The sequence below is a fragment of the Hemibagrus wyckioides genome, linkage group LG15 (assembly GCF_019097595.1).
Source record: "Hemibagrus wyckioides isolate EC202008001 linkage group LG15, SWU_Hwy_1.0, whole genome shotgun sequence".
In the NCBI taxonomy this organism is placed as follows: Eukaryota; Metazoa; Chordata; class Actinopteri; order Siluriformes; family Bagridae; genus Hemibagrus; species Hemibagrus wyckioides.
The window spans coordinates 9,323,102-9,337,535 of NC_080724.1; the positions used below are offsets into that span (position 1 = coordinate 9,323,102).

The following is a 14,434-nucleotide window of genomic DNA, read 5'->3' on the forward strand; positions in this document are numbered from 1 at the left end:
CATGCCTTAAAGGAAAGAAAAAAACAACATTAAAAAAACAACAGTAAAACATCATTTAGTTAAGTAACAAAAGAAAACTTTAAATGGTAGAAAACATTGATATCGTAATTCGAGACAGAGCTTATAAAGTACTTGCATTAATGAAAGTAAGCCATGATTATAATTTGTGTGATTATTGCAATTAGGACTCCTCATGTCTTTACAAACACTTCCATGATCACTTCCTCTTTAACCCCAGGTGCGGTCAATTCAGTCTCTTTATTACACATTCGCATGTCGTTTCCTTTCTGATGCATAATTCATGACAGTTCATTGCATTTCACTTATTTACCAACAAAAAATATTAGACATAAAAGCCTTAAAGTAAAGAACAAACTAAATTCTGTCTATCAAATCCATCCGGCAAACATAGATTCAAATGTGCTTTACATACTTTATTGCAATACTGCATGTTCTAACTCACTCTTACAAACATAAAAGCTCATCTATGTTTAATTATAGCATTTTCTAGAAGTAAAAAGCTATTCCTCATAATTTAAAAATAGCCTTAGACACCTAAATGGACAAAGACACTCTTCCTGTGTGACATACCAAACCATTTATAATATTTTTTTTTAATTTTTGACATATTGATATGTGTTAATTAATGATGCATCGATTAAATTAGTTTAGACAAATACACACTGATACCCATGTGCAAGTCGGTAACCTATTTATTAATCATTATGGAAGGTTTTATTTTGCTCTGTTTACACGGTTTGCTGCTAGCAATGAACTCTTTGTGCTTTTATGTTTAAAATATTATGGTGTTTAGAGTAACAGTTATTAGATAGCATGAGGGTGGCTGAAATGAGTGTACAGAGCATCATCAGCGAGCGTTGAAAAATAAGCACCATGAATTGCACCTAGCCTCAAGAGCAAGTGACGCACACAGACCAGTTTCTCTGCACTGCTCAATGCTCACCAATTCTTTTGTATGCCCACAATTCACTGGACCTTGTGTGCATTTTTAATGACCACACTCGCTGAACCTGCTGTGCACACTCAGGCTGGCTACCATCACATTCTTTATTAAAGATACTGTTTAACACACCATAATCCATAAATTCATGATATTTTCAAAGAATATAGTTTGCAATCTGTGTTTCTTTGATACGGTTGTTAATAAAGATTGTTCTCATTTCATGTAATCATTTTTTAAAATAAAGCTACACCAGACTTATGTCACATACCATCACGTGGTATCGGATGCTGACATCTGGATCGACGCATCCCTAGTGTTGTGTTCAAACGGGTAAATGTGTGTAAAAGACTGAATAGTAGCTTGTGCATACAGAAAGTGCATTCAAAATGAAAGCGAATTGCATATGTCAGTACTCGTTACTGTGCAAAGACCTGTAGGAGGCGGATCTTGTAGTTCCACTTCTCACCACAGGGGGCTCTCTTCCACATCACTAAAGTGAACCAGAAGAAAGAAGAGTTAGGGCTAGTGCACTTTTGATCTAAACTGAGGAGAAGAGAGGAGAATACAAAGGGGTAAGGAGGGGACAGAAGAGGAGAGGAGAGAAGAGGAGAGAGGACAGGACGAGTGATTGAGCGAGTGAGTGAAGTGAGGGAGAGACAGTTTTAATGATGCTGAAAATTGGCCAGTGCGTGCTGACTACCCTTTCAGTAAATCATTGCTACAGCTTGCTGTCAAGTTATCTGTCCTCTTGTCCTCCTATCACACCGTTCCCACATCTACTGTTCACACTCTGCCTCCTCCTTTCTCTCTCTCTCTCTCTCTCACACACACACACACACACACACTATTTTCTTCTCCCTAGCTATAGCCGTCTGTCTCTCTCACTTCTCTCCCTCACTAATTTTATGAGGAGGTATTCAAAACTTCCATCTCCACACCATATTTGCCTTGTCACCATAAATCTTATGTTAGGAGTGTGTGTACAGTATATATGTGTGTGTGTGTGGGACACAATCACTTCTTCTGAGAAAGGGATATGAAAAAGGACATGAGGCCGGTGTGTACTTGTCAATGGCATGGTAGCCTGTGTGCACAAACATGACACAGATAGAAATGGCCAAAAGAACAAGTGATAGCAAATCACGCCATGACATTGTGATATGAGATTTTATGAGCTCAGAGTGCATAGTGTACCTGAGAATAGCGTTTCTGTGGTTAGGCAGAAGGAGAGCCATCTCTTCAGAGCTATTCCCATCTGTTTGAAACGCTTCATACTCCTCTTCCTGTAACACAATCAAACTGCTTTAAATAATAATAAAATGTAAAAAAAAAAGTTTCTAGTAAAAGTTATTTTTTTTAAATTATTTAATTCTGTCTTTTTCTTTCTTGACATGCTTTATCAAGACAGAGCTATGCAGCTCTTTGGTACAGGGGTGGAGCTTATTTCTGGGTTAGGGAAAAAAAGGATGATAATCCTGAAACAAGGAATCTAGCAAGCATGGTAATAGTGTGTGTAAAACTGATTCAAAATTGGTTATAAATTGCACCTGCAAAAATGAATCCTATTTGCAAACCAAAAAAATATGAAACATAATCATTCAACTTACCGACTCAGAGCTGTGCACGTGTGGGTGTGTGTCGTCACTAGGCTGGTGTGGGGAGCAGAGTGGAGCGGGCTGACTGATCACCACAGCCTGAGACGAGTGGAGGAGTCGTGGGGACGGAGGAGGAGTAGTGGGAAGAATGAGGAGGAGGTCAGACTGGGGCTGCTCACACAGGCTGTAGTGACTCACAGGCCTTAGTGCCTCTGGATTTTCATCCTCTGACTCTGACATGGAGCTGTCTGCTTGACCTGTGCACCAAAACACACAACTATTGTATTGCATGCAGTTTCTATAATACCTGATGATCATAACTTTTCCTTTGGATTAAAAGATCTGTTTGGTTTTGCAAAACTTTAAAAAAAAAAATCACAAAACCTGCTTATTATATTGATTGTATTACAGTGCATGTACAGTAAGTGGTTAGTGTTTTGTATGGCGGTGTGCGGTTTTGTTCTGGGTGACAATATGTAACAAGATGACCAGTCAGTCACTCACTGCTCTGCAACAAGGCGGTCATGCTCCATTTAGAGCCACTCAGGGTCTCCAGCCTCTGCTCCAGCTGGTGGATGTACTCAATCACCTCCTACACACACACAAAGTCAAAAGGACACACACTTTGCACCAAGCCATCAACACTTCCTACAATCCATTTGGATCTGAATGATTTTCCGCTAAAAGAAATAAAAAAACCCCACAAAAAACACAAATTAATACTAACAGGAATTTGAGAGGCGACAACTGAAATGGTCCTAGTGAAAACGCTACACAAACAACTGCATTATTTCACCATGCATTATCACTATAAATCAAAGACGTGCTTGGATTAATATTGTCTGTCTGGATACACTTGTAATCCATCAATGTTTAGAACAATCTGAAATCTGCATTGTGATGAAATTCAATCCATAGACAAAATGAAAATGACATATTTCAATATGGCAATATACCAAGCCGTTAAATAGTCATGAAGTTGTTCTGCATATGTAATCTATTATCTTATCAAGATCAGAGTTGACACACTGCTGTAGACAGAGCATGGTTCACCTAAGCAAAACTGATCATCGGGTACAGGATGATTTGTTGATGGGCATGATTTTCCATGATGCATGCTCTCAGTTTAAACAAAAAAAACAATTTCCGATGAGTGTATTTTAAAAATAAGCATTTTCTTGAACAGTCTCATATAATACAAAGATTTATTATTTAGCACATTTGTTGTGTCAATGAATTTTTTTTACTTTTGTCATCAACAGAGCAGGTCTCCTACTAGCTACATGTGCTGTGTGTGTTTATTAGACTGAGCAGTTTGCCTTTTTCTCTGCCTGCAGTTGCTCCTTTTCCTTCTGAGCCACCCTGAGACTGGCTTTCAGCTCCTGCAGCTCTCTTCGTGTTTCACTCAGCTGCACCTGTATACACAAGCGCATGCACGTACGCACAAGCACGCAGCCAGGTCAGAATCGAGTTCTCCTCAAATGTATTTCATTCTGTAACTCCAAATGAGCTATGCTTGAATTTGCACTCACCCGATTGCAGTCTTTCTCTCGCCCAAGCTCCACCTCTGCTTTATTTCTTTCCATCCTCTCCTCCTGCAGCTGCTCTTCCTTCTGCTTGATCTCATCATTCAGTCTGTCCAAATGTGTCCTGATCATCTATGCAGAGAATAAAAACTCAGTGAAGACACACACCAGCTCTCTCTTAGAGTTCTAAGCATTTTTGCATTTTACTGGGCCTTAAAAACAGAATACAAATACATTTTCATTCATAATGATGTGCTAAAAGTGAATGCACAATTATGAATCATTCCTTAAGAAAAAATTTCTACAATGTCCTTGAAAAAAAGTTCCTAAATTCTTCCCGGTTCTTGTTGATTAATATCACATCATTTTAAAAGTAATGGTAATTTTTCTGCAAAAATGGTGGAAAATGATGACACTAGCTGATAGTGATTTATAAGGCACTAAGTCTAATTAATTTTGGAAAAAAAAAAAAAAAAAGTGCTCTTTGAGTAATGTGCCATTGGTGAGGACATAAGAGAGTCTCTCATTCATTTATAACTGAATGAGAGAACCCCCCCCCCGTTAGATGACGATATATATATTTGAACATAACTACTTTGTATTTTATATTTGTTTTGACATGACATTTCATTTGTAAATTTCTTTGGTATTCCTTGAATTTAAAAAATAATAATAATTCAAATGAAGTGGTGCATAAGCACAAAATATCTCTGTGCACAAACATATGCAAAAGTTATAAGAATGTCTTCTTTTTGTTATTGTAATGTTATCTCAGACCACCATAAAATTAAGGCCCAAAATCTGATTCACTGAACTTCCGTCTCCTGTCCACATATCCAATTTGTCTGTCACTATCACTGTTTGTTCCTCATGCTTACTTCCCCATCATTATCGCTTGACTCATCAGTCACCTCAGTGCTACACTGCAGACTCTCTCTTTCCTGCACCCAGCTGGCACGAGCCTCCCGCAGAGCCAGGTTGGCATCTGCTAGCTGCAGGGTGAGCTGTGCGGCCTGTAGCCTGGCCTGGTGAAGGTCGGCCTGGACGGTGTCCCTCTGAGCCGACATGTCTCTGATCTCAGCCCGCAGAGTCTCAACACAGCGTTCGCTGGCATTCAGTCGCTCCTGAACACTGCGTAACTCTGCCAAAGCTGTTTCACTAGCTGCCTGCATCACAAGACCATATTTAGTTTAGTTTAGTTTAGATCTCAATTCATCCTCAAGCTACTGGTTACGTCTGTGTGGGGATTTAATAGTACAGTGATTGTGTGAGTGCATGTCTGTGTATTTGTGCATAAAATAAAGTGGGAGGATGGTGACAGACTGTTAAACCTTCTCTGCTTGAAGTGTCTGATGGTGGTGTGTGGGTGTAGGTGTGTATAAAATAAGTCTGTGTGAGTGAGATTTGTTAGAACTGCCACCCCTCTGCATGTAATAATTAGTTTGAACACAAAGCACGTGTGTGTCTGTAAGGCATCTGAGGGAGAAAGAGCGCCTGTGTGACACACCTCCTTCCTGTGTGCATTGTTGAGTTTGTGCGTCAGTGTGGTGATGGTGTCTCGGAGCTGCAGGGCGTGTGTGTCTCTCTGAGCCAGAGAACTTCTCAAACTCTGGAACTCCGTAGAGAGGCTATGCAGCTCTTTCTCGGTCTGCTCCAGCTTCAGCTAACAGAACATAACACACACCCACATACACGTTTTGTTTACCTTCTTAAATTGACCATGACCACGTTGCACATAAGTGATACCACACCTGCGGTTTTCCACATCTGTCTGTGGGCTGGGGGTTTTGCATGCATTAGCCAAATTATATTTACATATATTACAACAGAGTAAAAACCACATTCAAATTACATTAAAATCCTACACCACTGACCACAAAACATTGCAATGGAAAACACCCACCATAACCTCAAAAACACCTGAGCATTCATTAGTGGTCTCCAGTCGCTCACACACTATAAAATCCATTGTCAATGATAACAATCACTATGTTATCATATGACTTTTTTTATACCTCAGAATTGAATTCTCAATTCTGATTAGTCAGAAATCACAAATCCTCTGTTTAGTAATGCATGCTTTCAAATACAGTAACGGTTCTATAGTAACAACCAGTTGTACTGTGCAAGTTTCAAGTGTTGATAGTAGGAAATGTTTCTATAACATTATGTAAAATTAACAAGTTAAATTCTCTGTAACATGTTAGCAATAATTTTGTCATGATCGAAACTAATCTAATCGAATCGAATAGAAGTAAACTAAAGTAGTGGATTTTCCATAACTTTAAATGCAATTCTAAACAGCAAAAAAAGTATGATGTGTCTTTCTTTAATAATTGACTGTGGCATAATAGAAATAAATCATCTTAGGATGAGCTGTTACAGAAACATCATACCATCTTATTAATTATATTCCTGTAACTGCACACCCTGTTGTGCTTCATTCCTCACATTCCTTATTCAATGCAGTAAACTGGTAGGCTCGTATATCTGGCTGTTAATTATACTGCTCTGGATATATACACGCAAATGAAACCACTTTAGAACATTTACAGAATACACAACAAAGCTTTATGTCTTTTAAAATATCTGTGTAAGCTTTATTACCTTCATGTTCTTGTATTCACCTTCCACGTCTTTCTTTTGGGCTGTAGCTTTTTTGGCTCGCTCCTTCATCCTAGAATGAAATGGCATGCCCGTTGTTTTCTATATGCACTTAATTTGTTGCTTCTGTGGCTTTATCTCTATGCTGTTATTAGAGATAATTGGGCATGTACTGCTCTAACTAGGTGAAGGAAGCCATTATATGTTAGGCCCAATATAGTACAGACTTAACAGAAAAGGAACACTTATAATGAACTGCAAACCATGTGGGATTTGGCCCTGCTGTGTAAATTTAATCCTAACTGAAATCTTGCTGGAAATGGCTGTGTGGAATATTATTGACAATATTACTTTGCGTAGACGTATAAAAATGAATCTCAAAGTTGAAATCTTATGATAAAATGAAATTGAATGTATGGATTTTCTGTTGAATTAGTAGGGGAGAATCCAACTTAATTACTGCAGCCTTTTTTTATTCAGCCTTACAGACAGAAGGTCTTACCTCTCTAGATCTGTCTCTTTCTCCAGGGCTTTTTGGGTGAGCACCCTGATGTCATCTTCCAGCTGGCTGTTCCTCTGCTTACTTGCCGCATCTTTAGCTAGAAGGGCCTGCTTCTCCTCCTGCAGAACCGCAGTGAGAGCTGCCAACTCCTAAATACCAGTGTTAAAAGTCTAGTTAAAAAAGTGTTGAAACAATATGATGAAGTTACAACATTCAGACCAAAGACCAGAGACAGACCAACAGACCAACAGACCAAAGACCAGACATATACAGACCAGATGCAGACAGGTCCGAGACACATAGACAGACAGACACAAGATACTAACCAACCAGCCAGACTCTGCTCTCAGTAGGTCTGGACAATTATATAAAATTCCTACATCATTTCACTGATCTGAACATCATGTCAGAATAAAGACTGCACTTTGAGAATGATTAGAGGAGGATTATTAGACTTCTACCTCCTGCTTCTTCTTCATGTCATCCATTTGTTCACTGGTGAGCCTGAGCTCCTCCTCCAGCTCCTTGCTCCTCCGCTCCCACACCTCTCTGGTCCTGTTTGAGCATTCTCTCTCGTGTTCACGGCTCCTCTCTGCTGCTTCTAAAGCCTGCAATAATTCAGCCCTCTCTTTCAGACACTCCTGCAGTCGGCTCTGAGGAAAGGCAAAAATTTATAAGCAGTCTTTCATCTATTTTCAGACACATACAGATGGGTAAAATAAGTAATGTGAAAAAAAACATCTTGGACCACCACAGTCTGTCAGAACAACGTCAATGCTATGATTTGAATTACGTGGCTTAAAATTTATTTTGCTCAGTCCAATGTGGTATTAGAAGATAACTGAACTGAAAACAGCTTTTATTTAAAAGCACAATGCTGTGAAATGGTCATTTAGACCCAGTGACTTTTTAAAAAAGTACTATGTAATATCCACAACCTGACATAATACTAGTACTGCACACTTGTTTAGTGCACTTTGCTCAGATACACTTTGCTATGTGACACTGTAGCTTTTAGTTGACAACTTGTGAATGTGTGCTCGCACCTGCAGAAGCTCTGCTTTGGGAATGACAACCAGCATGTCTTCGCTGCCTTCACCTCCATCCAGGGATTGCTCCAGAGTCACCAGCTCTTCCAGTGGCTTTGGAGCAGAGAAAGTGAAAGCAGAACTGCAGGAGCACACGTCGCCCTTACCGTCCACATATACAAACTGGTACTGCTCAGCACCAGGGCCTGGCAAATAGCAAGCTGTGGGAGAGATAACGTGATTACATGTGTACACTTTTACAGTTTTCTGTCTACCACCAAAATCTAATAAAATAAAATTTATTAATTCACATTAAGTCAAAGTTAAAATTATTTATAGGCAGCTTGTTTTTGACTTATTGAGATTTGCATTAAACCCATTTAATTGAATGGAGCAATCAAACAGGCTAATAACTATAAACTCAATAATAATTACACCTATGATAATGGCAAGTTGTGATTTCCACAGCTGTAGCTAAATTAAAAACTAAAGATCCCCTTGGCTAAGGTTTACAGATCCATGAATATCCCTGGAACCCACTTGCACATAATGTGAAGCTTAAGGATCTTTTGTTTTGGCTTTTAGTGACTAATATTCCAACATCTTGGCTGTTCTACAGAGTTTAGATTTCCTACACAGCCCCAGTTATCAGTGACCGATGACCTCATTGATGACCTCAAAGAGCTCCGATAGTAAGTGCAGCAGTTTTGTGTCCTCCGCTGCACCCACTCGTTCATTTCTTTGTGCCAATGTCTCCCATCTTCATTACTCAGGACAACCTTCGTGTTAATCTATTCTCAGCTGTTCATTAAGGTGTTGAAGATATTACCTCAAAGCCGTGCTGTGCCACTCACTCAAACACACACAGTCTAGAGTCATTTAATACACACCATATCTGATCAACTGCAACTTTTCTTTGCAGGCTAATATATTTCCTTGAATGAATCACTGTCTAAACACACTCCATCAGGACGATTAGAACAATGGATATCCTTTAGCAGTCTTTTGTGAATTTTAGTTCAGTGTGGGTCACAAAAACCATTAAATGTTTTGCCAAAGGATTTCTCCAAACTCACATGCATATGTGGACAAATAGCAATTACCAAAGATAAAATTACCAAACACTTTTAGCTGATTTATTTATATTTAGCTGATTAGTGATGTGCTGAAACTCAGAGGAACACAGAGGACTCCAAACAACAAAATGATGACTAAAAATTTAAAGAGCACCCCCTAATTCTGGCATGTACTAAATCTTCCTCCTGTAATAAACCGACTTTTCTTTCTTTCTTTGTTTCTAACTGAATAGGTCATTTTAATAACCTTACTATGGCATCTTTAGGAGTCATTAATATCAAACTACTGAGTTTCACAAAATAATCATTATATTTGTGTGTAAAAATGAAATAAATAATCAATTTGTCCTTGACAATTACAAGATTTGAAGCCGTCTTTTTCTTTCTTTTGTAAATGCTCCCAGTCTTACCCAGTTTGGTAATGAGGGCCAGGATGATGTCATTTTTAAGATATTTTCTTATAGAATTTTAAAGAAAAAGTGACCATTACCCTGGAAGTGGACGCAGCAGTTCACATGAGTCCCTTCCTTGTAGCTGGTTGGAGCCACAGCCCACACAAATGTATGGTAGTTCCTCACAGATGACCAGCCAACCTGGAAAACGTCAGATATAATAATCTATGAATATGGACACTGATATATGTAACAAATGTAACAAAACCAGAGGTGATGACTCCCTGATTGTCACCTTAAACAGGCCGATCCAGTCACTGCTGGTCCAGCTGTGCTGATCGCTGATGCTGTAGTGGCATTCCACTCGGCTCTGTGGGAAGTAGCTGCTACCCACGTTCTGAAACTCCACCTTCCGTGCTTTCTCCATGGTCAGAAAAAAAGTGCTTCTGATGGAACAAGGGAAATATACTTAAATTTAAAGGCAAGCACACAGGTTGTGTTAATGACATTTGCCCAGTTTGTTATTGAACAAATGAGGTACAGCTCTGGGGAAGAAACTATCCCTGTGTCCAGAAGTTTTTATTTTCATGGTCTTGGTCTCATTCCTGAGGCAAGTAAAGACAAGTTCACATTCTGCAGGATGAATCCAGGCCACCTGTGAAGAAAACCAAGGCCGCAAACCACAATAGCATCGGTAATCAGCAATCCTAGAATACGGGCAGGAATTCACATGCTGAAGCTGCACAACAGCTATGGGAGATAGTGGGTCTCGTACAGTAGATCCAGCATAAAAGGTGGAGCAAAATAAGTACGCAAGGTGCATATTTATAGACTGGGGTGTCAAACTGAGTTCCTGAGTGACCTTGGAGAGTTCAGTGTTTTGCCTGGTGTGAAGATAAATCATGAATGGTCAACAAAAGGGAAAGATCAAGTTTAACTTTACGGTGCTAAAGTACTGTTTATTTTAAAGTGTTGTGAAGGACCTTGCACGATGAGCAGCGATTCACAAGACACTGTATTACAGGTTTTGGTGTTCTGATAGACCCTCCCTTATGGAAAAATCCCACAGGTGTAAGGGATATGACATGCATAAGATATCAAAATACCTGAAGATGTTTTCATGATATACAATATATATCATGATGTATAGTTTGACTAAAACTGCCAATAAAACCATACTTGCTATACATAATCAGTTTGTAATTGTTACTAAGACGTTTCAAAGGTGTTCACGATACCTGATACATATCTGAAAAGTACTGTATTGTCTCACAATTTGTCACGATATCGGAATTATATATTCATACGGTCCAGCCCTAAAAGCACAAAGATGCCACTTGTGATCATAAGCTGCAATTGTTATTACAGTTTATTAGAAATAGAAACGATTTCATAAGCTTCGATACAAGAAAAAAGCACAAAGGCAACATAATATGAGTGTCTTGTTACCATGGGTACGTAAGTAGTTACACAATTGCGTCCTTTTCACAAGCAAAGCTGCACGCGGTGACCGATTTACAGCCGCACATTTTAACACGTACCTGACGTTGACAGGAATAAAAATACTACTTACAAGAATTACAAAAAGTTAGAGATAGCTCGCCTGCAGCAATTTACGACCAAGAGTGCTTTGTTTTCTTAATCTGCGTGCTACCATGCGTTCACACTTTGTACAGACAGCTGCGCCACTGTTTTAATCTTCATCACAGATGACAAATAACTCACCCGACTTCAGCTAGGCAGTGAGGTTTTTTGTCAAAAGGCAAAGCGTGAGATTAGATTAAACTTCAATGTCATTAGAAATTTTGTCAAAGTTATGCGTCAGTAGCTGTGCCTTAAACCCTTAACAACAAAAACAAAAAACAAAGGCACGTTTTTTTTTTTTGCATACTTCAGTTGATTTGTGGGAAATGTCGTACTCATCAGTAGAGAGGCTACACAACCGAGCCTTACAAAAAACTACAATTCCCATATAGACAGAAGAAGCCCGAATGGTCAGCAACGAGTGACGTCAAGCACGAGCGTAACAGCGGATACGATTCGGATTGGTTTATGTTTCCTGCAGTTATCGCGAGGTTTCGTATGTATGTATGTATGTATGTATGTATTTATTTATTTATTTATTTATTTGTATTTATTTATTTTTGTATATACAGTATATACCGCTAAAGTCGCATTTCCATTATGCCGTTAAATTTAAACAGTTCTTATGGTTTTCTCATTAGTTCAGTTCTTATTTAAAATGTTCCTTATATTGCTCGTTTGAGCTTTTTATTCGTTATTTTATGCCTTATACAAGAATAAATTTAGGAATAACCCTTTAAAAATAAATTTTGTATTAGGGCGTTTCTGTTGTATCATGCAGGTCTGAGAGCAGTTCTCTTGCATTTAACTCCTGGTTCATGTTGACATCCCCCCTAATTATTGCATTCAGGTTATTATTGAGTATAATCAGCCAAGCCCTTAGACTTTAGCCAGGTGCATGGTACATAGCTATGCAATCTCCAGAAACAAATATTGTTAGTAGAAAGCGCTGCACTGACTTTAAATGTGGCACTGTCTTAGGATGCCACCTTTTCTACTAATCAGTGATGTGGAGCGGTGGAAACTTAAGGGGTTAAGGCTCTGGGGCGTTGACTGGAAGATCTGGGTTCAAGCCTCACCACTGCCAAGCTGCCACCGTTGGGCCCTTGAGCAAGGCCCCCCAACCCACCCTGCTCCATGGGTGCTGCATCATGGCTGACCCTGCATTCTGACCCCAACCCCCAAGGAGAGGATATGCAAAGAAAGATTTTTCACTGTGCAGTAATGTATATGTGACAACTTAAGTAAGTTTGTGAAATTTCTGCTCTGCTAGATGTGCCCTAGTTAACTGCTCCACCACCTAACAGTCTGATAGCTAAATCTGGATTTGTCACATGTTTTTTGAAACACTAGCTATCAGATTGCATAATGCCAACAATAAAGTTGGGTGTAGAACTGATAATAGTCTGGGGCTGTTTTTCAGGTTTTGGGTTAGGCCTCTTAGTTCCAGTGAAGAGTAATATTAATGCTGCAGCAGACAAAAAACATTTTAAAGAAATGTGTCCTTTCAGCTCGGTGGCAACAGTTTGGGAAAGGCCCTTAACTGTTCCAGCTTGACTCGGTGACTTATGACTTAGACATGGTTAGAAGGGCTTTTGGTGTGGAAGAACTCCACTGGCCTGCTCAGAACCATGACTTCAGCCCCAATGAACACCTATGAGAACTGTAACAGTTATGGTAAGCCAAGTCTTTTTATCTAGCTTGACATGCTTGCTGTTTTGACTGAATCAAAATCCACAATGCTGTAGAAAGCAGGCTGTTATAGTCTAAATAAACTGGCATGAGAAATGCCCATGGATTGTAATGGGATGTTAAACTAGAAAAAAAGATTTATTTATTTATTGGCTACATGACTGCGGACTAAACACGGCTGGGTCAAAGGATAAAAACCTTCGACCACTAGATGGCAGTGCACCTTAACTAAACCCTAACAATCGAGTAAAGGGAATGGGGACAGGAATGAGGAAGTAAGATGATGCCCCCCCCCTTTTATTAAAAAAAGAGTGGGGTGAATTCAATAGCTATAAGGTCTATAATACTGCAGTTATCAAGAAAGACAACAGGAATCATTGGCATTACTATCGCCAAGTTAGTAAAAGAACTCATAAAAACGAAGATTATTATGACCGGATGTTACTATGTGGCTTGTTACTATGTTTTTTTCCTAATGTCAGTTTTATTACAGTAACATGATATCCAAAAACCGCATTTGTAAAAGGAACATATTGAATATTATGGGTTTTATTTTTTTGTTTAACTGTCTGTACCATCCTTAGCCCCGCCCCCTTCATTTTTCCTTTTTAACTTTATATTTGAAGTGCTAGTGTGTGTGACATATTTAAAAGAATTTTGACTTAAAACATTTCATTAAAAAATATATTAAAGTAACATATTTAAAACAGATCGGATAAATGTCATTATTTTCCATTATGTATTTTTTGTGTAACTGGCCTGTACAGTCCTTAGCTTTTGTTTTTCTTTATCCGTCCTTTGTGCCTTTATATTTTAAGTAATAAAACTTATGACATATTTAAAAATGTATATAAAATCTTGACATAAAAACTTTTCAAGCTATAATTGCCTAATGAGGTGTTTATAAGCCACATGTGAGGCAAAGCTAATAGGGAGGGTTACGGTAAAATAAATCTCATGCTTATTATTATTTTTTTTTATATTTATAAAGTGTGTGAATGGTTCGAGTTGAATTCTGGCCCATGCTGGAATTAGGAGGTAGTAAGTCAAACTGATATAGCAGGATATTTAAACTACTAAGTCTGAAGTTAACAGTACAAGTGAGCATTCCACTTTCTCTCTAACCTCTAATTATATTATTAACGATCAGCACCTCCCTCAAGTTTTACCACTTTGTAACCAGCCAAATATTATGTCTATAGGATGACATTGGCGCATTTGGACCATACACTGTTAAGCAGACCACAGCGGCCATGATGGACAAGATGGCCGCCCCGCCAGCTCCTATGCATGCAATAAATGAGGCAGGCCTATAAAGGCACAGAGGTTGTTTTAACCGATAGCGTGTGAGCTATATGGAGTGGGTGGTGCTGCAAGGCCGCATACCATTGGGGGATGGGAACAAGGATGGATTGATGTGTTGTTCTTGACCTTCTTGGATGACGAGCTTCATGCCTTGTGCCGTTTTGAG

At 38.9% G+C, this 14,434-nt stretch overlaps 1 protein-coding gene across 5 annotated transcripts; it reads right to left on the minus strand.

Annotated features, from left to right (window-relative positions):
- Positions 1–11,574, minus strand: calcoco1a (calcium binding and coiled-coil domain 1a). Of its 5 annotated transcripts, none has more exons than XM_058409854.1 (15): positions 11,413–11,574; positions 9,983–10,130; positions 9,786–9,888; positions 8,238–8,440; positions 7,653–7,844; positions 7,192–7,340; positions 6,693–6,762; positions 5,593–5,748; positions 4,964–5,251; positions 4,092–4,217; positions 3,879–3,974; positions 3,064–3,151; positions 2,572–2,816; positions 2,159–2,247; positions 1–1,454 (listed from the first exon to the last, which is right to left on the minus strand). In XM_058409854.1, exons 2-15 carry the CDS (start codon positions 10,112–10,114, stop codon positions 1,427–1,429), a joined length of 1,965 nt encoding a protein of 654 aa, XP_058265837.1. In that variant the 5' UTR covers positions 10,115–10,130; positions 11,413–11,574; the 3' UTR covers positions 1–1,426. The 5 variants fall into 5 exon arrangements, with proteins under 5 accessions (XP_058265837.1, XP_058265834.1, XP_058265838.1 ...); XM_058409851.1 differs by having other exon boundaries at positions 9,983–10,133; positions 11,413–11,573; XM_058409855.1 differs by having other exon boundaries at positions 4,997–5,251; positions 9,983–10,133; positions 11,413–11,572.
- Between the last annotated feature and the right edge of the window lie 2,860 nt (positions 11,575–14,434).